The sequence below is a fragment of the Malaclemys terrapin genome, chromosome 3 (genome assembly GCF_027887155.1).
Source record: "Malaclemys terrapin pileata isolate rMalTer1 chromosome 3, rMalTer1.hap1, whole genome shotgun sequence".
In the NCBI taxonomy this organism is placed as follows: Eukaryota; Metazoa; Chordata; order Testudines; family Emydidae; genus Malaclemys; species Malaclemys terrapin.
The window spans coordinates 101458761-101481285 of NC_071507.1; the positions used below are offsets into that span (position 1 = coordinate 101458761).

A 22525-nucleotide genomic window follows, 5' to 3' on the forward strand; every position below is an offset into this window, starting at 1 on the left:
TCTAGCCTTTTCACCTGCAGAACAAAGTAAAAGTTTAAATACAGCTCATCTGGACAACATTTTGCTACAGAAACCTATTTAGAGGTTAGATTATTGCAGTTAGACATTCTAAAAGGAGTGCTTTTTCTTTACATTCAATGTGCTCATAAATTATTTTGTAATAATTGTGTGAACAATTGGTGTTGGCCTTTCAAAGAATTGAACTGGTCACTTGAAGGTGGAGGACACAGCAAATGTAAAAAGACATGGCTATAGTAGAATTTCCTGTCTTATGGTAGTTGAAATGAATTTGTTCAAAGGGTTTTTGCTGTCAGTTGTATTGTATAATATTTCTAGGCAACACATGGATTTAGTTTGGCTTATACTTCAAAAGCAGACAGCCAGGCTTTTGAAATGGATAAGTCAGAGGACAAAGCTAAGAAGCCTGAGTGGACCTCATGGAGTCATCTGCCTATGCAACTTCCCTCCAGGCATTTATTTGGTGAGAAGGGCTGAATTTTTGCTATTTCGCTAAACTGGGTTCCAGACTCTCCTTTCAGCAGGAAATTAGGCACTGGAATAGGCCAGCATCTCATGGTTAAGTCAGACCTCCCCAACATCATCTCCAATTATGAGTGATGCTGAGAAATAATTTAGCTTCTCTGCAGTGTTCTGCCCTTCCTCAACTGGGCCTTGGGTTGCCTGGTGATTGGGTAGATCCATTGATTCTCATGTAGGCTTTCTGCTTCTGCTATACTTAAATAATTGCTTTTGTTTTTATGCTTTTGGATAACTATGGTTCACATTCTCTCCTAACCATATCCAATTATGGACCTTCTTTTCTACTCCTGTTAGGTGGTAGACCTTTGGGTCATTCTAAGACAAAGATCCCTTAAGGGAAGAAAAAATTCACTGGTCATTTGTAGGTTCTTTTACTGAGGGAAGGCCTCCACAAAGAGGTGTATCTTGTGTTGTGCTTGCAAAGAGACAAGCCACAAACTCATCCTGATCTCTTGTGTTAGGGAATTCCACAGCTGTAGGCTTGTTGCTGAAAATGCTAGGTATTTGATGCCTGACCGTTTTACCCAGGGCTCAGTCAGCTGAAAAAGTGCAAGTAATTATAGTATTCACAGTGGGGTGCAAAAAGAAAGTGACAGTCCCTGAGGTAGTCAGCTTAAGTCCATTGAGTGTTTACAAAAGGAGAGCTCTGGGACTTTAACCCAGATCCAAAACTGGATGAGGGAGCCACTGTAGTGAAAACCCTACAGGTGAGCTGTACTCTCAATGATCCGTCCCATTTGGGAACTTAGCTGTTGTATTTGGATCAGCTAAAAGTTGTACATGCCTTTGTGATCAGCCCTTAGTAGTGGATTGTAGGAGTCCAGCATAGAGTGATCTACCATGGCTAAGTCCTTTGATAGGAAAAGACCCCATTTTTTTTGGTCGCCAAAAGATAACAACAATGGCCAGAAACAGTTTTTCTGTTTGGATGTCAGAAGTATGAACTGATATGTTTGGCTTCACTTCTATCCCTCACCCTGGCCAATGCTGAATTTAGCAAAATATCAGAAAATTCTTCCTAGAGGCAAGATCTGTTGGATTATTTATTAGCTTCCAAGGGAACACACAGAAGCCACATCATCTGGGACATTTAAAAATAGAGTGGACAAAGCACTAACAAAAATGCAGCGGGACAATCTTGTACTAACCAGTGCAGGGATATACTAAGTGACATGGCAAGTCTCTGCAGTTTCTGTGCTTTTTCTTACATGCTTACACATTGTCAAATAGTCCCGTAAACTTGAAATGGAATCCATTAATCTTGTTTAGATACACTTAATAATTTAAGGGGATAATGGCATGGAACAATAAAAGTTACTATTGGGAAATAATTTTTTGGCAGAATATTTTTTTTCTGTCAAAACACATTTCCTTCTCACTCCCAACAACTAACACTCTGTAAAGTACACAGCATGTCTATGTCTGTTTCCTATAACAAAATGTTCTGTATTGCAGAAACAACTGAATTATCCATTTTTTACTTGAACAGCACAGTTAAAAGGATATATAGAACTGGTGTAAATTGTCACGAGGAAGTTGGTGCCACATTGGGACTGCGTAACTTACATGTTTCTTTCCTGGTAATGTTTTTAATTCAGTGCACACCTACTTGCAGTAAGTTACTCCAGGCAGGAGCACGTTGCTGCATGGAACTGGCCTGCTCAGCTGGGCAGTTGCTATGTGAGCTCTCCCCACCAAGCAAACAGGAAGAGCAAGTTCAAAACTTCCTGGGGCTTTAACAGGAGAGGGGCGTTCACTTGTGTACCTGGAGTTCAAAATGGTGACCAAAGCGGTCATGGTGGGCATTGTGGGATACCTCCTGGAGGCCATTTAGGGTGATGTAAGCAATACAGTGTTTACAATGACACTGCATTGCTCTAACTTTGTTGCCCTAAGCTCTACTCCTTTCACCGAGGCAGTTTAATGTCGGCATAGCAGGTGAGTTAAAGTGGTAGGAGGAGCATTGCAGTGTGTACACCTCCATAGTTAGCTGCCTTAGGTTGACAAAACTGTGTAGTGTAGACATGGCTTTAGGGTCGATATAGGTAATACAGTGTTTACATTCATATTGCACTGACCTCAGGACATTGACCATGGCTCAACACTGATCAAGGAGATGGTGTTACTATGTTGGCATAATGGAGAGCTTTCATTAGTGGGAGATAAATTTAAGTGTAGACATGCACAGCCAGGTTGATACAAGGCAGCTTATGTCAACCTAACTTTGTAGTGTAGACTAGGCCTAAGATAGTTATGCAATTTTCCTCCCTATTTTAAGTTCTTCTAACTTTCCAAAGTTTGGTCTGAAATTTCTCATGCTTGTTTTCAGCGAGCCAAAGGTGATTTTTGTCGTTGTTGTTGAGACTTTTGGGTGAAGCCAAGTGGATTTTTTTTAAGATACTATGTAGGAGCAAGAAAAATGCTTTACAGGTTTGAATGTTTTGCCTAAGATGGTGTTTTTTTTTTTTTTTTTTTTTTGGTGTCTTACTTTAAGCATTCAAATTTGGCGTGTTCATAAGTCTTCAAGGAGAAACATAATCTTTACTAAGATACTACATTAGAAAATGTTTCATTAAGAAATAGTGAAGTTAAAAGTGATAAAAATTTGCTTACTGTGATTACACACACAAATAAATTGCCTGTGAAGTGAAGTTTCTAGTTCCATATAGACTTGTAGGCACTTTTAGTCTGCTTGTAGGGAAGATACTTTATTTGCATACTGTCAAATATATTTATGGTAATATATAGAACAGCAACACCCACATAATGATCAACCTCTATCTATGTTGGAATGGTGGCTGGGAAAGAGAACCAAAGACAGAACTTTGTTTAGATTTCTTGTAGAATTTACAGGGGCTGAATTTTCAGAAGTGCTGAGTATCAGCAGCTCCTACTGACTTCAGCTAGAGTTCTGGTAACTCAATTTTGAAATTCAGGCCAACAGATTTTAGTAACATGCTCAGATACCATGGCGATCTCAGGACAGACAAATAAAACCCCCATGGATTTTACAATCTAATTTATATAGAAACATGAGTAATGATCAGCACCACATTAATAGTAGTGGGGTGATCAAACAGGAGAAGAGAGAAAGAAGTGCTTAGGAAAGCCCTTTATAAAGTGACCGTTGGGGGGTGGGTGGGTGAGTGTGTGTGTGTGTGTGTGTGTGTGTGAAAATTTTAGGCTGCAAGCATTTTAGTTACGCTACATTCACTTGTTGGTTAAAATAAAGTCTGGCAGTGGGGGTGCCTGAGTGGAGATTATGATGTGATATGTTGCTAGTTAGTTAGGAGTAATGAATTTGGGGAGGCATTCAAAGGAGATAAATTGCTCTCGTCTTTCCAACTTCTCCCGTTTCTCCCTTCCCAGGACCTCCCCCCCACCGCTGCCTTCTCACTAGCCTTAGAGGGGTCAGCTTCCTGCTCTGGCGGTTGTACCCCTGACACTATTAAAAGTTGCACTCTGCTGCGATTCTTCCAGAATCTTCCTGACACCTACAGTCCTACAGGGGGAGGAGTCAGCAAGGCCATTTACATAGCAGCTAACTCTTTAAAGGGCAAATACCTGGGGACTGTTAAAAGGGTTGTTCAAGAGTTCACAGTTTTGATGAATCACAGAGGAATGGCATGGATTGATAAGGTCACTGACTCTGTGATTAGATACATCCTTCCTTTAACAGCAGTTCTTTGTCTCTTTTCTGCTTTTGGCAGTGTTTTTCAGTGGTTTGCACAAAATAAAGCCCATAGTCTCTTTTCTAGCAGTGGCCTTACAATCTGAAACAAAAGCCACCATTATTCCACCTTAGCTCAGGAAGATTGATGAATCTGGGCAATGTTACCTGTCCGGTTTGGCAGTCTCTACGTAAAAGAATAAATGGACACAAATCAGACGTCAAGAATTATAACATTCAAAAACCAGTTGGAGAATAATTCAGTCTCCCTGGCCACTCGATTACAGACCTAAAAGTCGCAATGTTACAACAAAAAAACTTCAAAAACAGACTCCAACGAGAGACTGCTGAATTGGAATTAATTTGCAAATTAGACACCATTAAATTAGGCTTGAACAAGGACTGGGAGTGCATGGGCCATTACACAAAGTAAAACTATTTCCCCATGCTTATTTCCTCCCCACCCCTACAGTTCCTCATATATCCTTGTCAATTGCTGGAAATGGGCCATTTTCATTACCACTACAGTTTTTTTTCTCTCCTGCTGATAAAAGCTCACCTTAACTGATCACTCTCCTTATAGTGTGTATAGTAACACCCATTGTTTCATGTTCTCTGTGTATATGTGTGTGTGTGTGTGTGTATATATATATATATATATATATATATATATATATATATATATAATATATATAAAATCTTCCTACTGTATTTTCCACTACATGCATCCGATGAAGTAGGCTGTAGCCCACGAAAGCTTATGCTCAAATAAATTTGTTAGTCTCTAAGGTGCCACAAGTACTCCTGTTCTTTTTGCGGATACAGACTAACATGGCTGCTTCTCTGAAACCGGTAATTTTTCTGTAGCTCAAGTTTCTGGAATAATTTAATATGTGAGAATCTCAGCTTTCATTTAAAATACAAAACAAAAGTAGGTTTCTAGCCTTCAATAATGCCAAAACTAACTGGAAAACATGACCCTTAAAAGTTTAACATCATGAGGGAAATTTAAAAATATCCCAATTTGTTATTTATTAAAGTCTGACGACTTTTTTTAGCCAGTCATGGTTTATGGTTTTTGAATGCTTGGGATTGGCAATACTGTAAATTTCAGAGATATTAAACACCCACAATTCCCACAGAAATAAATTGGAGTTTTGGGGACTCAGCACCACAAAAAAGTCAGGACACTTTTATTTAGGTGCCTAAATATGAATTTTGGCCTAAGCTTTCCATTTTAGTTAGTTATTGGGCCTGATTCTGCTTTTGAAGGCATGTGTGGTTCCATTCGATTTCAAAAGGAACTATGCAGGAATTACCAGAGGGCACAATTTGATTGATTTCAAACTCATGTAATTACTCTGGAGTTTTTATTTAATACTGCATATATTATAGACACATCCTCCTAAGAAGTCTGGTAAGTGTTCTAAGTGTTAAAGAAATAAATATTAATGAAGTTCAGATTTGGCCAGAACCTGCATACGATTTAAAAATCTCTTTCGACACATAGCCAAGATGCACTGGAATTTTTAACTATGCAAGTGCTCACTTTTATTGTACTATTCAGCATCTTAAAATATTCTGATTCCTTCCCACCATCTTGGGATGTACTTTCACCTTTGGTTCTCTACTGAACACAGTTGCATAGTCCACCAGCATAGTTTAGTTGAAAGTTAACCAAATCCTAAAAACTTGTGTGGAGTTTAACTAATCTCTTGCAACGGGTTTGTTTATAACCCTGATAGTTGATTTGCATTACATATAGAAAGTGAGTATCTGGAGAATTTGAACAAAAGGTCATAGCTAGTTTTCCGGATCTTCTTGAACAACATACTGTATCACTTCGATGTTAACTATACTCTTTAAGGGGACTATATTAAATATTGGTAAACAAAGTGATTTTAAAATTGAAAAGATTAAGGTTTGAGTATAACTGCCTAAATACTGTTAATCAGTCTTTTAAAATGGACTAAAATGAAAGGTTAATGTAGCAGGATTTGTTTTAAAGATAATGCTGTTGGCGGGGGCGGGGGAGAGAGTGAAAATAGTCTTTTGTGCTGCATAAGAACACAGGCATTATACTGATTTGAGCATTTGTGCCTCAATAGGATTTTGTAGCTCCTTAAAAAGGGACAATTTTATTCATTGTATGAATAGTTCTCACCTGAATTCTAGAGTCCTTGGTAGTAAGCATGTTTCTATGGTATTAACTAAGGGCCCATTTCTAAAGTGGTGCGCAGTCATTCAGCCACACATTTCCTGCTGATCTTGACATGTTAGAGCTTAACAGCTATACACTGAACTGAAAATTTGATTTACACTCAGTAGTATAAACTATTAAACATGTACCTCACTTACAAATTTTAAGAACATGTGTATATATAGTTTTTGTGCAGTTCCTTTGAAGTTTGGCATTCAAAACATGTAAACACATTTTTTGAGAATTTTGTGTGCATATATATTTCCCATCAACATGCAACACCTACATTTTTTTTTCAAATACTTTGGCAAATAAAATTGCATACCCACTTAAACCCATGCACAGACAATTATTTGAACCCTGTATCAAGTGTCTTTGTTAATGTCTGTTTAATCTCTGCACTTGGAGAAACTAATTGTTTTTCACATCAAACTGCATTCATGTTCTAGAATAATAGATTTATCATTTTAATTCTGTCTCTGTGGAAAACAACATAAACAAAGGCAGATAAGTGCTAAACAGGTCTAAATACATGTCTTGATTAATCTGCTTTGATTTTTTGATGTCAGTTACCTGTTTCTGATGAAGTTGAGTATTCAAAATACCCAATCTTTTGAGGGGACATATGTTCCAAAGTACCCCCTAAGACACCCTAACCAGGGGAAACAATCATATCCATAAAGGTACAGGCATAAAAAATCCGAAAATAGCACAACATTTTCCAAAATAGTTTGATTTAATTAGTTCTCATTTTAGGTATGGTTTTTATGAGCAGTAAGGAGGAGATGTGAAGCTGTATTATGTTAATATGCAGTATAACTATTTTGTGCTAAGATCTATCAAGCCAAGCAAGTGGTCAGGCTGGGTCCTGAAGCCAAGTGCTTCAGGGAAATTTGTTGCTGATGCAGCAGGCAGCACATTTCCTTCTTAGTCATGACCGAAAGAGCCAGCGGAGTGAAGAATCCTTATATGCACACACAGGTTGGGCAGGTAAGGGGATGGGTGAAATTCTCTCCCAGTTTTTCTAGGCAGCTGCTAATGCAGAGAAAATGTATTTGTGATGAGATAGGACCTTAGAGCATTAGAAGTTGGGACAGAGATCCCCAAAGTGTGTGGGCGCACCCCCCTGGGGGGGGGATAAAGAACCATTGGGGAGGTGCTGCAGAGCCCGGGCCAGCCCCAATGGGGTCGGGAAAGGAGCACCACACAGCCCCTCCCTGCTCTGCTCTGTTTCGGCCCCCAGCTGCGTCCCCGACTCCTGGCCCTGTGCACGCCTGTCCCAATCGTCAGCCACTGGGCATGGCTCCATTCCCAAACTGGGGCTGAGGCTGGGGGCAAGGCCAGGAGTGGAGCCACACCTGGCCGCAGGGTCAGACTTCTGGCCCTCACCTCCAGCCACAGCCCTGGCTCTGGCCCCTGCCCCACCCCCATCTGCAGCCCCAGCCTGGGCCTCCTTAACCCAGTCCGCATTCCGCCCCCGCCCCCCCAAGCCATGGTCCCACTCCTGAGCCCAGCTCAGGGGCGGTGGGGGGCGTGGACCTCAAAAGTTTGGGGGCCGCTGGGTTAGGAGCAGTCATTTGATCAGTGCTGGCCTGTATTCCTTTTGCATGAGCTCAGGTAGCGGGAGTGTAGCACTGATTAGCACGATTTCCCTGCTCTGCTTTGGCATGTGAGGGTGTCTCTACACTGCAATAAAAAAAAAAAAAACCCTGGTCACCTGGGCTCCAGCCTGAGCCTGAACATGGACATTGCAATTTTATAACCTCACAGCCTGAACCTGAGTCAGCTGGCATGGCCAGCCACAGGTGTTTTATTGCAGTGTAGATGTATGCTGAGAGTGAAAGGAGGGAATAGATGTGACAAGTTTCATGGCAGCAGAAAATTCTGCAGCAAGGGGCAAATTCTGTGTCCATGGAAATGCAGAATTTTTTTTGCAGTGCACTTCTCCTGAGGTGGCTGTATTTCATTTGAGGGTGAAGTGAGCCCTGTATTTACCTAGTGTATCGGTTTAAGTCTGCAAAGGGCTTTGGGATCCTCCAGTATGAAGGGTGCTGTAAGTGTAAGATGTTATTTTGCAGTCTCCTTTTCATTCTCAACTTCTTGGGAATAGGGGGATAGTACATTACTTTTGTAATTGGGAACTTTCTTCTTGGCTTATAGGGTGTGAGGACTGCAGCAAAAGCCTTATAGGAGAATGCAAACTCCATGGACCACTCATCAGGGTTAAAGACAGGGTTATTCCCAGTCGAGCCCGCCTTACCCTACCTCACTACCTCACTTTGCGAGTGCTGGAGTTGCGAGCTGGGAACCAACAGAGTAAGTATCGTAGCTCTTCCGGCTATGGCTTGGGAAAGAAGTGACAAAAAGGTACTAACACTGCTTGTTTTCAGAAGTAACTTAGAGGTGGCATTTTGTTCAGATAGTTCTAAACAGCCTATCTTAATTTTCGGTTGAGCACAGCTAAATCCCAGAACCCACCACTGATGGAGACGGAGGGGCAGACAGGCCAAACCTGAGCAATGCTGTGACCCCATGCACCTGGTGACAACGTCACTTGGTTTGGGGGTCTCATCAAAATGTATTTCTAAGATTTCATTGATTTTATTTAAATTCATGATTTGTGACCTCCATGACAAAATTGTAGTCCTACCTATAGATACTTCAGTTAATTATGACATAGGTGTGCAAAGAGGGAAAGAGGTTCAATAAACAAAGTAGCAATGAAAGAAACAAAATTCAGATGGCATATGAAGGTTCAGTACCATTCACCTTGTCAGCATTGTAGAAAGATTGTATTGTTTCTTTCAGGCCACGTGGTAGTTTGTTGGAGTTTGGAGAGAGAGGGGGAATTACAAACTCCTTGCTAATTTACAGATATTCCCCAATGATTGTTATATAACTCTAATTCTGTCTAGATAGTACTGCAGAAAATGAAGGTCTTCTGTGCAGTACTGTCAATGTTAATATGGGGGAATAATGGAACATGTAAGATAGCTTACTTTGTACTTTCATAGCTATACACACTGATTGCTGGAGAGGACAGCCTTGTCAAACATGCCAAAGTGCAGAACCCTGGGGAAGTGATATTTAGTAGCTTACAATAGCCCTGCTGATGCTCATGTCATTTTGACTGTTCCATACTTCTAGCCCCACAGTTTAATATGGAAAATTGGAATTCACCATGAATTAGGTGGTTTTGGAAATGTTACCCAAAGTCCCATTTTAAAAAGTGACTGAAAATTTTACCCATTAGAGCAGTGGTTCTCAAACTTTTGTATTGGTGACCCCTTTCTCACAAAGCCTCTGAGTTTGACCCCATTTATAAATTAAAAACACTTTTTATATTTATTATTAAAAATGCTGGAGCTGAAGTGATGTTTTAGGGTGGAGACTGACAGCTCAAGACCCCCCATGTAATAACCTTGTGATCCCCTGAAGGGTCACGAACCCCAATTTGAGAACCTCTGCATTAGAGGTGCTTGCCTGATTTATTCCTCAGCCTGAATCTAGGAGAGGAATTCCATGTGTCCATCCTATTTTACACTTGTTCATTTCCCTCAGTTGAAGATATTTGGGATTTAGATCATGATGTGCATATTCTTCTTAGACTGGTCTTATTTTTATTCACAGTCCTTGGAGTGTTTGCTAAGAAAGTTATACAGAAGAGAACACAATTTGGTCCTTATGTTGGGAAACTATCTACAAAGCTTACCCACTATGATGACAACAGGCTAGTTCTACAGGTAATGAACTCAGAGGTTCAGCTGGGCTTTGGAGGATTTTCTTTGCTGGGTTCTAAACTATTGCAGCAGGGTTTGTAATATTTCAAGTGGCATAACTATCTCTCTCTTTCCTATTCAAGTTTCATATGCAAGAGTATTCATACTGCACATGCAGTCATGTCCAAAGTTTCATGATTTTCAGGTCAGTGTAACTTTAATTGCCAACTGGTTTTCCAATTTTGATCTAGTGATGCATAATTTGATACAAACATAATATATGATGCAGACCAATTTGATCCTCTAGTGTAATGCTGAGGTGCTGGCTTGTATTTGCCCAATCTAGAATTTGCCCAATCTATTTTTAAAATATCTATAGCCCGGGGTTTCCACTAGTTCAATGGGAGTGTTATTCCTCAGTCACTACTGTTAGGAAACTTTTCCAGAGGGTTTGAAAGAGCAGGCAGAGCTTTGGCAAAGTCTGTCCTTTTATATTTTCACTAACCAGTAATCCAGGCACCATTTGACTTTATATAAAAAAAAACAACCCACTCACACCAAAGGTTAATCTTTTTCTGTGGGTGAGTCAGTAATAGTAGCAGCAACTGGTTAAGGCACCTGTTCATTGAGGAAAACAGGATAATCGGGGGCAAATATTTTTTAATGTAAACCACAAGAGAGACAACCTTTGACAAGTTTCAGAGTAGCAGCTGTGTTAGTCTTTCCCCCCTTCCCTACTGCACTTGACTACGCAAAAGAATTAATGGACACAAATCTGACATCAGGAATCATAATACTCAAAAACCAGTGGGAGAACACTTTAACCTGTCTGGTCATTCAATGACAGACCTGCGGGTGGCTATCTTACAACAGAAAAACTTCAAAAACAGACTCCAACGAGAGACTGCTGAGCTGGAATTGATATGCAAACTAGATACAATCACTTTAGGATTGAATAAGGACTGGGAATGGCTGAGCCATTACAAACATTGAATCTATCTCCCCTTGTAAGTATTCTCACACTTCTTATCAAACTGTCTGTACTGGGCTATCTTGATTATCACTTCAAAAGTTTTTTTTTCCACTTACTTAATTGGCCTCTCAGAATTGGTAAGACAACTCCCACCTGTTCATGCTCTCTGTATGTGTGTGTATATATATCTATCTCCTCCATATATGTTCCATTCTATATGCATCTGAAGTGGGCTGTAGCCCACAAAAGCTTATGGTCTAATAAATTTGTTAGTCTCTAAGGTGCCACAAGTACTCCTAACCTTTGACATATTGCTTATAGCATTTGTTGTTGTTTTGTTTATTTTGGTTGTAAGCTATTTAGCCATGTCTTCCTATGAGTTTGTACAGTGCCCAGCACAATGATGAGAGCTTTTGGGCACTTCCACAATGCAAATAAATAATATACATCTTAAAGTTGTATACAGTTGTATCTAGGTATGCATGTACCATCCTAATCAAGCACACCTTTGTTTAAATTTAAAAAATACTTGTTTACAGTTATTAGCCTTGAATCCCTTCTGGATTACACTATCCACTGCTAGCCTAGCCATCTGCAGGCAGGCCCATGGACAACCAGTGCCACCCTGAAAGTGACCAGCAATAGCTGATACAATGCATCTTGTAGGAACCCCACTAGCAAAGGCTGCCTATAGCCTCTGCCAGCAAGTTAAAGCTGTCCTCCGATGGAAACCCTTTGGGAAGTTGACAGTGCAAACAATACCCACCTCTGCCCCCCTCCAGGCACAGCAACTTGTACTGGGGCCGGAAGTATAATTTATAACAACTATGGTAGTTTGAGTGAATCAAATACTCATTAGTTTCCTCCTCTTAGCTGCCTTTTAACCAAGCTTTACACAATTCCTGTCAGTCCCTCTATCCCCTTAATTATCTTAAGATTTATATTCTAAATGGCTGATGAGTTACCTCATGAGATGGAGAGAATGGTGGAGACTTTACCCTGAATTTCTTTCAGCACAACAGCAGGAGCTTTGCCTTCTGTCTGCCAGAATCCTGACTGTGACTGAGACCAGCATTTATGCAGCAGAAATGTATTTTCATCCGCAACTACAATGTTAGATGGAAAGCTCCCAAAGGCAATGGAAATGTAGAGTGTTTCACATAATTGCTTCTTAACTCTCAAGAGCTTTCAAATGACCAGTGGAGCAAATAAGTGGCATATTTGTGTATGAAATGTCAACATACTGAAAATGGACATACCACTGCAGCAAGACAATCCATCTTTCAGTGTATGTCACTGAAGGGTGACATCCTGGCAGCAGATCTAAAGCCTCTTGCCCAACACATTCCTTTCCTTTTCCATCTAAAAGGAATCCAGAAGGAATAAAGTGAAGCAGAGAGAACGAGACACTTTCCAGGCATTGTCATTCATTAGTATGATGTCCTTATTGTTATAGGAATACAGCATGTGGTCAGTCAAGAGGGATGAGTGTTGACATATCAGTATATTGGATGTTATCCCATTAGACTTATGTGAATTATATTATTGTTCCATGCAAAACAGAACTTCAGTACAGTATTGAAGGTTGAGATATCAAGCACTTAGATAAGCTTTGAACTGTAATGCATTTCTTTTCTCCCTTTCTGCTTAGGCTTAAACCTTAAAATTATCTTTTTACATCATTCTAAAAATTGTCAAATAATATAACCTGTAATTACATATTTCAAACAAATACCTGGTTATTTCTATACCTGGGCCCCTCAGAAATTGTAGAGTCTTAATTTTTTTTTTCAGTTGGCTCATTTAAGTGTCACTTATTTTGTTTTTAAAAAAAATCTTTGTATAAAAAAAATATATAAAAAGCATTGTCCCCGACTCAAATTCAACAAAAAAAGCTTAGTGTGTTCCTTTCCACAGCTCTGTTGTAACTCATCCCTTCTCCCATAACCTCTCTCCCTTTTCTTCAGGTATTGAAAGACGGCGGAAAGTACTTTCTGGATGCTCCCAATGAAGACTGTGGTAACTGGATGATGTTTGTCCGACTGGCCCGGAACCAGGAAGAACAGACCCTTGTAGCCTATCAGTACGCTGGAGAAGTCTACTTCACAACTGTTAAGGTAGTTAAGGCTACACTACTTCATATGACTACCATTCAAATGATAGCTTACTGTAACCAAAAACTGAGGAGACTGGCTCACCTCATCACAGATGAGGCTGATTATAGTTAAGTAACCTCCTCTCCATTACATACATCTCTTCATAACACTTAATGTTCAGTCAATCAAACAGGCTGCTTACTGGGCCTTCTGCCTAGACCAGGGGTTCTCAAACTGAGGGTCAGGAGGTTATTATATCGGGGGGGGGGGTCACAAGCGGTCAGTCTCCACCCCAAACCCTGCTTTGCCTCCAGCATTTATAATGGTGTTATAAATTAAAACCACATTTTTATATATTTAAGGGGCGTCTCACTCAGAGGCTTGCTATGTGAAAGGGGTCACTCGTACAAAAGTTTGAGAACCACTGGACTAGACCTAATGTGTCATGGAATTTGCTGCAAGGGCTGGGAAAGAAAATGATAGTGGTGGTAAAAAAAACAACTCAAATAGCATGGTTGATAATTGTAGTTTAAGCATGGCTGTTATTTTTTTTTTTTTTAATCTGAATTGGTTTGTGAGGCGCTTGCTCTAGCAGTATTATATCTAGCACAGCTTTGCTCTGGAAAGGACAAACAGTACCTTTCTTTTCTTAGTTATATAATGAAACAACTTTTTGGAGACCAGTTGCTCAGAAACTGGATACTAAACCGAAAACTTTGAAAGCTCTGCAGCACTGAATACTATACTTGAGAACAGTGATTTAGTTGGAGACTTACTTTTCAGAATTTCTAGCACTGTGATCCTGTTGCAAGGTGACCAGTTTCTGATAGTCTCTGGATTATTATTTTTCTGAAAGAACCTCTGTATTTATAAGTATCAGAGGGGTAGCCGCGTTAGTCTGGATCTGTAAAAAGAGCAACGGAGAGTCCTGTGGCACCTTTAACACCAACAGATGTATTGGAGCATAAGCTTTCAGGGGTGAATGCCCACTTCGTATATAGCAACTTCCTTCTTGGGTTTGTTTGTTGTTTTGACCACTATAAAGTGGATCCTAAGACTACAGCAGCTGTAAATCTTAGTTTACTATAAGACTATGCAATTTTATTCTCTTACCATCTCACAAAGCTGAAGCTTTTCTAGTAATGGAGTAAATGTGCCATTTTTCTTGTTTTGCTTTTTTTATTAACCATATTTTACTTGAGCTACTGTATATCATGTCTAAAGAAGTCATACTTTAGAGGCCTAGGAGTTAGGAACTCACTATCTAATACCAGCTCTGCCCCATATTTTCTGTGCGACTTTAGGCAAGTTATTTAACCGATTTGTCTCCATTTCTCCATCTGTAAAATGGGAATAATACTTACCTACTTCAAAGGAGTGTTGCAAGAATTAGTTAATGGTTGTAAAGTGCTTTTATGATATACAGTGCTATAGAAGTATTATTAGTATTGGGCTATGAAAGAAAGTTAGTGTAAAAAGTGACAGGCGGTAACATGTAACAGATTATCACATTGTCTTGTAGAGGTGAATAATAGATCTGTATTCAGGATTCTGGAGCAATCCACAGTACTTTTGTGATTTTATACAAAATATGATTACATCTATGCTATACAAGTACAACCAGTAGTATTATCATTATTTGGAAAGCACAAACAATGCTTTTTAGGACTGTCAAGCAATTAAAAAAATTAATTGCATTAATTGCACTGTTAAACAGTAATAGAATACCACTTATTCAAATATTTTTGGATGTTTTCTACATTTTCAAATATACTGATTTCAATTACAACACAGAATACAAAGTGTACAGTGCTCACTTCATATTTATTTTTAATTACAAATATTTGCATTGTAAAAAACAAGAAATAATATTTTTCAGTTCACCTAATACAAGTACTGTAGTGCAATCTCTTTATAATGAAAGTTGAACTTACAAATGTAGAATTATGTACAAAATATAACTGCATTCAAAAATAAAACAATGTAAAACTTTAGAGCCTACAAGTCCACTCAGTCCTACTTCACCCAATTGCTCAGACAAACAAGTATGGTTACAATTTGCAGGAGATAATGCTGCCCATGTCTTGTTTACAATGCCACCTGAAAGTGAGAACAGGTGTTCACATGGCATTGTTGTAGCCGGCATTGCAAGATAGTTATGTGCCAGCTGTGCTAAAGATTCATATGTCCCTTCATGCTTCAACCTTCATTCCAGCAGACATGCTGATGACGGGTTCTGCTTGATAACGATCCAAAGCAGAGCAGACCGACGCATGTTCATTTTCATCATCTGAGTTAGAGGTCACTAGCAGAAAGTTTATTTTCTTTTTTGGTGGTTCGGGTTCTGTAGTTTCTGCATCTGAGTGTTGCTCTTTTAATACATCTGAAAGCATTCGCCACACCTTGTCCCTCTCAGATTTTGGAAGGCACTTCAGATTCTTAAACCTTGGGTCGAGTGCTGTATCTATCCTTAGAAATCTTACATTGGTACCTTCTTTGTGTTTTGTCAAATCTGCTGTGAAAGTGTTCTTAAAACAAACATGAGCTGGGTCATCATCCAAGGCTGTTATAACATGAAATGTATGGCAGAATGTATTTTTAACAGAACAGGAGACATACAATTCTCCCCCCAAGGAGTTCAGTCTACATTATTTTTTTAACAAGCATCATGTCCTCTGGAATGGTGGCTGATGCATGATGTTCAGCATATCTGGCATGTAAATACCTTGCAACGCCAGCTACAAAAGTGCCATGCGAATGCCTGGTCTCACTTTCAGAAGACGTAAATAAGAAGCAGTCAGTATTATCTCCTGTAAATGTAAACAAACATGTTTGTCTTAGCAACTGGCTGAACAAGAAGTAGGACTAAGTGGACTTATGGGCTCGAATGTTTTACATTGTTTGGTTTCTGAGTGCAGTTCTGTAACAAACAAAAAAATCTACGTGTGTAATTTACACTTTCACAAAAAAGACTGCACTACAGTACTTGTATGAGGTGAATTGAGAAATACAATTTCTTTTGTTTATCATTTTTACAGTGCAAATATTTGTAATAAAAATGATATAAAGTGAGCATTGTACACTTTGTATTCTGTGTTGTAATAGAAATCAATATATTTGAAAATGTAGAAAAAATCCAAAAAATTAAACAATAGAACACCAATTGAAATTTAACAGTGCGATTCATCACAATTAATTTTTTTTAATCACAGTTAATTTTTTTAATTAATCACATCAGTTAACTGTGATTAATCAACAGCCCTAATGCTTTCCCTTCAAAGTTGTGATAATGAGTTAGTCAAGCTATATTTTCTTGCATCATTTAAATGTTACAGGCCAAATTCTTTGCAGGTATAAATGAGTGCTGTTCAAGGGAGCTGTGCTCATTTATTCCAGCAGAAAATTTGGTCCTACACATCTAATATGAAGAACAGGGTATGGTGGATCGAGTCTTACTAGCCTGGGTGTATTCTGCATCATATGAGAGGCTGGTTCAATAGTGACCTTGCTCCTCTCACTCCTGAGGAAAAGCATTGCTCACTGTATTGTGGGAGTGTAACGAACTGTTCCTGGGAGAGAGAGAGGGGACCACTTGCTATACTAAAGCACATCCTGCTGTTTGCTTCATAGAGTAGCCATAGAGTTGGTCACAGAGGAAGCTATTTCCTACAGGCAGGAGAAAGAACACCATAAATAACATCTGTTAATAGTGGTGACACCTCCCCTCCCCTTTATAATACAGAGATGAAGATCCTTAAGATTCAGTTTGGAACAAAGAAAGGAAACTGCAATGAGACAAAACTGCTGCTGCAAAATGTGTATATGTACATGTATGTCATTTTTGTTTGTGACACTTCTTTAGCTCTCTGTGTCCTCTAGTCACTCAATAGGCAAGTGTTAGAGAATTTGGTAGAATACTACTGCGAATGACAAATCACTACAACACCTATTTTAAAAACAAAAATCCCACAGTATACGAGTAAGCATCATCCATGCTCAAAGTCCGTCTGGCCATTTAAGAATTTCTGTGTATTACCCTATCATTCCCATGTTAAACACTGATGCTAGGAAAAAACAAAAATATTGATGTAAGGAAGTCACACATTGTAGCACAAGACCCAGCCATTGATCTTCTTGCTGTTTCCTGCACAGCAGCATGGAAATAATTTAACAAAGTATATAAGAGTGAAATGCTAATGTATTCACTGCTGCCCACTCTGTATTTTTCTGTAATTGCATTATTATTGGCTAAATATATTATGATTACGTTAGTCTTAACCTCAGTGACCTTTGTTAAATTTCCTCCTCCCTGTCTTTAGGAATTGTACAAATAACTGATTTTTCAACTCAGACTGAACAGTACTTATTAAAAAAAAAGGTTGAATTTTGAAACTAAGCTGTGAACCACGGTGCCTAGGGTAGCCCACATTGAAAATGCCAAGGCCAGAGCAGGCTGCTAAAAGGAGAGCAGATTCTCCCAAAACTATGCTCCTGACCCCACACTGGTTATCAGGAAGCTAAAAAAAAAAAATCACTCAGCTCCCTTTGAATTCCAGTCTCTGGCTCCCAAACAGTAAATAGGTCCAGTAACGTGAGAAGCTATTTAAAACTCTAGTCACTATACAAAATGTTCTTCTGATCCCCCAAAGGGCCACCCCCATAACCAGCTCAATATTAGGTTGGATCTTACTAAAGGATTGGCTGGTATTTTGGGTATCTAAAACCAAAGGTTTATTAGAAAAGAATGAGAAGAGAGTCATTAAATGGTGAAAGCAATTATATACATACATAAGATTTCACAGTCCATAAATCAGGTTCTTAGCAGCTCTGGTGAGTTTGCTGGCTTGTGGAGTCCCTCTGGAACACATCCACAGCTTGGATGGGTCTATCAGTCCTTTGTTCAAAGCTTCAGTTCGTAGAGAAGTTACTGCAGAGGTGAGAAGCAGGATTGAAGACAAAATGGAGAAGATGCAGCTGCTTTTCAGTATCCTTTGCCATGTGGCCTGTACATCTTCTGTCCCAAACCCAAGCTCACGGGCAAGAAAGAGCTCTTGTAATCCCCTGTTCACAGGCATGTCCCTACGTGTCTTGCTGACTCATAGGCATAGCTCCTGCCTTCACTCAATGGGTTCATTGTAGAGCTGATTGGCCTTGATTGGCCATCCAACAGGCTAGATAGTCGCAGACAAATTGGCCTCAGCAATGGCATCCAGAAACAGCACAGGTTGGAGATGCAGATATATCATACATATTTATAACTCACGATACAAAGATGATACATACATATGAACAAGGCCATCATACTTAGCAAATCAGAACTTTTCCACTGATACCTTACATGGCACATCTTGTAAGATTCACTGCAATTTTAGAATATTGGTATCAATATTCCATACAGCATCACGTAAGCTATCAATGGTTTAAACAGATATGAAGAAAACAGTTGCTGTAAAGGTAACAACTAGACTACCACCTGTTTTAAATAAGATGTAAAAGTTTCCTATAGAAACAAAGGCAGTACAAGTAAATACTGGGGATTTTTTTCCATTCACAGCCAATTGATCCCCACACAGAATTAAAAGTGTGGTATGCTGCAGATTACGCCAAGTTTATGGAAGCTTCTGCAGTTGTCATCAAAGAAGAATCTGATATCTGTGCTTTATCACCAGTTTTAACAACAGTAAGTGTCCAAGGACTGCATCCAAGCCAACACCTGGCCTTATCTCAGAAAACCTACCTGCTCACCTTGCCTCAGTTCACATGACAGAAAATGATTGTCAACTAGTCTAACACTGAATTAACAGTTTCAGTCAAATAGCAAAAGAAAAGTATTACCTGGAGCTCTTTTACTTTGTGTACTGTACTGTACTTGTACAGGGCACGATACAGTGTTGGCATGTAATGGTAAACTCTGGAAAGACTAACATGCTGGCATATATTCTTGGGAAACTGAGTACACCAATCCTTAAAATTCTCCTTTCACCCGTTCACTGCTCTAGCTTGTTATGTCCTAATTCTTTGGCATACATGTGCTGCATGTTACAGCGCCCGCCCCCTCCCTCTCCCCCCCCCCCCAGTGTTAAAGCGCAAAAGCTATTACATCTCATTATTTTCTTCTTTCTCCATGTCTCTATGGAGAGAGAGAGTGAGAGAGAGAGAGACACAGACAGACACCCTGCATTGTTGGCAGAATAATCCCACAGGCCCATGGCTTCTGTATAGCTGCGGTATCACAGTTTGCGCTCAGTCTAAAAGTAAGTGGAAAACTTCACTCAGTCTTAACTATGGAACTGTGACTAGCGCTTCCATAATAAGAACAAGCACAGAGACACTGAAATTTACTATGCAGAGGAAAAAAAAAAAAAAAATCACCAAAAGCTCAACAAGAGCTAGAATAGCAACACACACCAGACAACAACATGGAAATAATCATTTACCCAATCATTTGATTTCATGTTTGTACACAGCTAAGATTAATGTCTCCAACTGAACAGCAGTCTGGGTGGCACAGTTACGTGCTGTGCCTGCGCCTGTCACCAAGGGAAGTGAGAGGCCTAGGGAAGACCAAAGACAACATAGGGCTGGGGAGAAGAATGTGACCTCTCTCTCTTTGAAATGGTTAATCTGAGGGAACTGTTTCTGTTCTCATTGCAGAGAGAGTGTGCCGACGCCTGGATATGCTCCAATTGTAGTAACGTTTTTGGGACTTTAGCTCTGCTGGAATCTCACCAATGCATCAGTAAAGACAAAGCACTTCTCACCAGCTTCAGACCAGCAAATAAATTAGAACCTCTAAAAACAAAGGGCAAAACCAAAGGCAAACTGAGTGAAACTGGCATGGGCACAAGCATTGTCCAGTGCTATGGGGCCATTTCCTGTTCCCCTAGTGCAAAGTCTACCTGTGCCAGCTCAGGAAGTGTTTGCGGTTCCATTGTGAGATTTGTGCCTACATGGAGAAATGGTCAGTCTTCACTACTAAAAGAAAGAGAAGCGAAGCAGCCAGACAGTTATCGCTGCCGCCTCTGCGGGAAGATATTTTTTTCTGTTGAAAAGCTCACAGCCCACACTTATGCCCACACAGGAGAGCGTCCCTACAGGTGTTCCCAACAGGGATGCACGAAAGCTTTCATTTCCAAATACAAACTGATAAGGTACATCTCCTGAAGGGATAGCAGCCCTTCCCAGTGGGGGTGTGGGGAGGAAAAGATGTATTTTCTTGGCATGCACTAGTGACAACTACTCGCTAAACTCCATTGGTCATATTTCTATACAGAATGTTAAGATTTAAATAAATGCTGTTCAAGGTGCGTGACTAAAACAGATTCACTGCCATCTGTTGCTTATAAGTATCCATTCTGATAGCATGTGCATACACCTGAGCCCCAAGTCAGGTGGGCTTATATATGGCTCCTTTCTTCTAAGGAACTTGAGCACTTCACAAACATTAAATTGATTACATCATACCTCACTTCTGAGAGTAAGTGTTCTACCCCTTTTACAGATGAGAGAACAGGGAGGATAAATGAGTTTTCCATTGTATTCCAACGAGTCAGTGGCAAGACAATAGGTATTCCAACTCCCAGTCCTCTGTTTTAGGCACTAGCTAGCCTCTGCCTCTCAAGTACAATTATAATTGCTATTCAAAAGGTGTTTCTTGCAGTAATGTTCATCTAGCTCTGCAGACTATAAAAAACCCACCAGTTTGCTATTTAACAGAGTCTGGCTTTTTGAAAACTGTTACCCTAGAGAGCGCAAGTGCCTTCATATTGTGAAGCTGTATCCCACTTATGTGCATGAGTTCTGTAAACATGTTATTCTTCTGTCTTAGGCACTCGGCCACCCACTCTCCACAGAAATCTCACCAATGTGGTTACTGTGAAAAGACCTTCCACAGAAAAGACCATCTGAAAAATCACCTTCAGACTCATGACCCCAACAAAATGGCCTTCAAGTGTGAAGAGTGTGACAAGAAGTACAACACCAAGCTGGGTTACAAACGACACCTGGCTCTTCATGCAGCCACCAGTGGGGACCTTACCTGCAGGGTGTGTTCCCAAGAGTTTGGAGGCACTGAAGTGTTGTTAGAACACCTCAAAACTCATGCAGGGAAGCCAGGCAGCAGCATCAAGGAAAAGAAACATAAGTGTGACCATTGTGAACACTATTTCTATACCCGCAAAGATGTGCGGCGTCACATGGTGGTTCACACAGGCTGCAAGGACTTCTTGTGCCAGTTTTGTGCCCAGAGATTTGGGCGCAAGGACCACTTGACTCGCCACATGAAGAAAACACATCCACAAGAGCTGCTGAAGGGCAGGTTGCAGAATGGTGACTTGCAGGGTCTCTTTGCCCCTTTCTCTCCATTCAGACTGAAGGAAGATGCCAGTATCCTGTCCTCTTTTCCTGAGAGGGCTTCGATGCAGCATGGGCTTCCGAACACGTTAGAAGCAGAAGAGTATAGCAGCCCACATATTCACTGTCAAAGCCTACAGTCTACTCATCCCTTTGAGCCTCCTCATTTGCTAAGGATGAGCTGTGTAGATAGTGTCTCAGCCACTCATTCTAAACCATCTCCACCATCAATTCCTACCAACCAGAATCCTCATCGGCACAACAAATATGAACTGAGTACTACCTCATTTGCACCAACATCCCTCAAAAGCCTACCCATCGAAGTGGATGTTAAAGCTCATAATGTGAATTTGCTCGAGGACCTGCCTTTACCAGAACCTCACAAAGTCAACCAGGAAGAAGCTTCCTCAGGGGCTGCAGGCGATGCTAGCAAGTACATATTGCACAAGGAGACTGTGACAACAGTTGAATCTATTAGCATGCCCTCCATGGATCTTACTCATATACTGGGTTTCTGGCAGTTCCCTCAGAGTGATAACCAGAATAACAATGGGGACATAACAATGGCATTTGGTCAGGAGGAAGCACCACACAGGCTGAGCTGCATCAGCCAACAGCAAGGTGCACAGCTAGCTCTGGGTGGAGTGGCCTTAAACCAGCTTCATCATGTCCCACATTCTTTTCCATCCAGTACAAATTCTGCAACATTGCCTCATTTTCACCATGCATTCAGATAACTACCACCTTTTTTAGGGCTCCTTTCGTACCCAGATTTGTGAAGGAGAAAAGCCCTAAGCCATCTTAAGAACTTTTTAAAAGGACATTATAAACATTGTAGAATGTTCCAGGAAGTAACAATTAATAGATGTATTTTATATAATATTTACTAGTTTTGTAGCATATGACACTTGCAACAATGCCATATTTTCCCCTCAATACCCTCCATGTTTTTACACTTAAACCAAATAGTTGAAC

The 22525-nt window shown here is 40.1% G+C and overlaps 1 protein-coding gene across 3 annotated transcripts in view; it reads left to right on the forward strand.

Moving 5' to 3' along the window:
* The window catches only part of PLAGL1 (PLAG1 like zinc finger 1), a 64801-nt gene extending 42504 nt beyond the window's left edge, over positions 1-22297 (forward strand). The window contains exons 3-8 of one of the 3 annotated variants that reach the window (XM_054024321.1): positions 8571-8726; positions 10041-10153; positions 13070-13219; positions 18753-18878; positions 19853-20349; positions 21027-22297. In XM_054024321.1, the coding sequence (XP_053880296.1) occupies positions 8571-8726; positions 10041-10153; positions 13070-13219; positions 18753-18878; positions 19853-20349; positions 21027-22287 (2303 nt within the window). In that variant the 3' untranslated portion in view covers positions 22288-22297. The remainder of the gene's footprint in view (positions 1-8570; positions 8727-10040; positions 10154-13069; positions 13220-18752; positions 18879-19852; positions 20350-21026) is intronic. The other 2 variants (XM_054024323.1, XM_054024324.1) reach the window with 2 other exon arrangements.
* Positions 22298-22525: the final 228 nt, after the last annotated feature.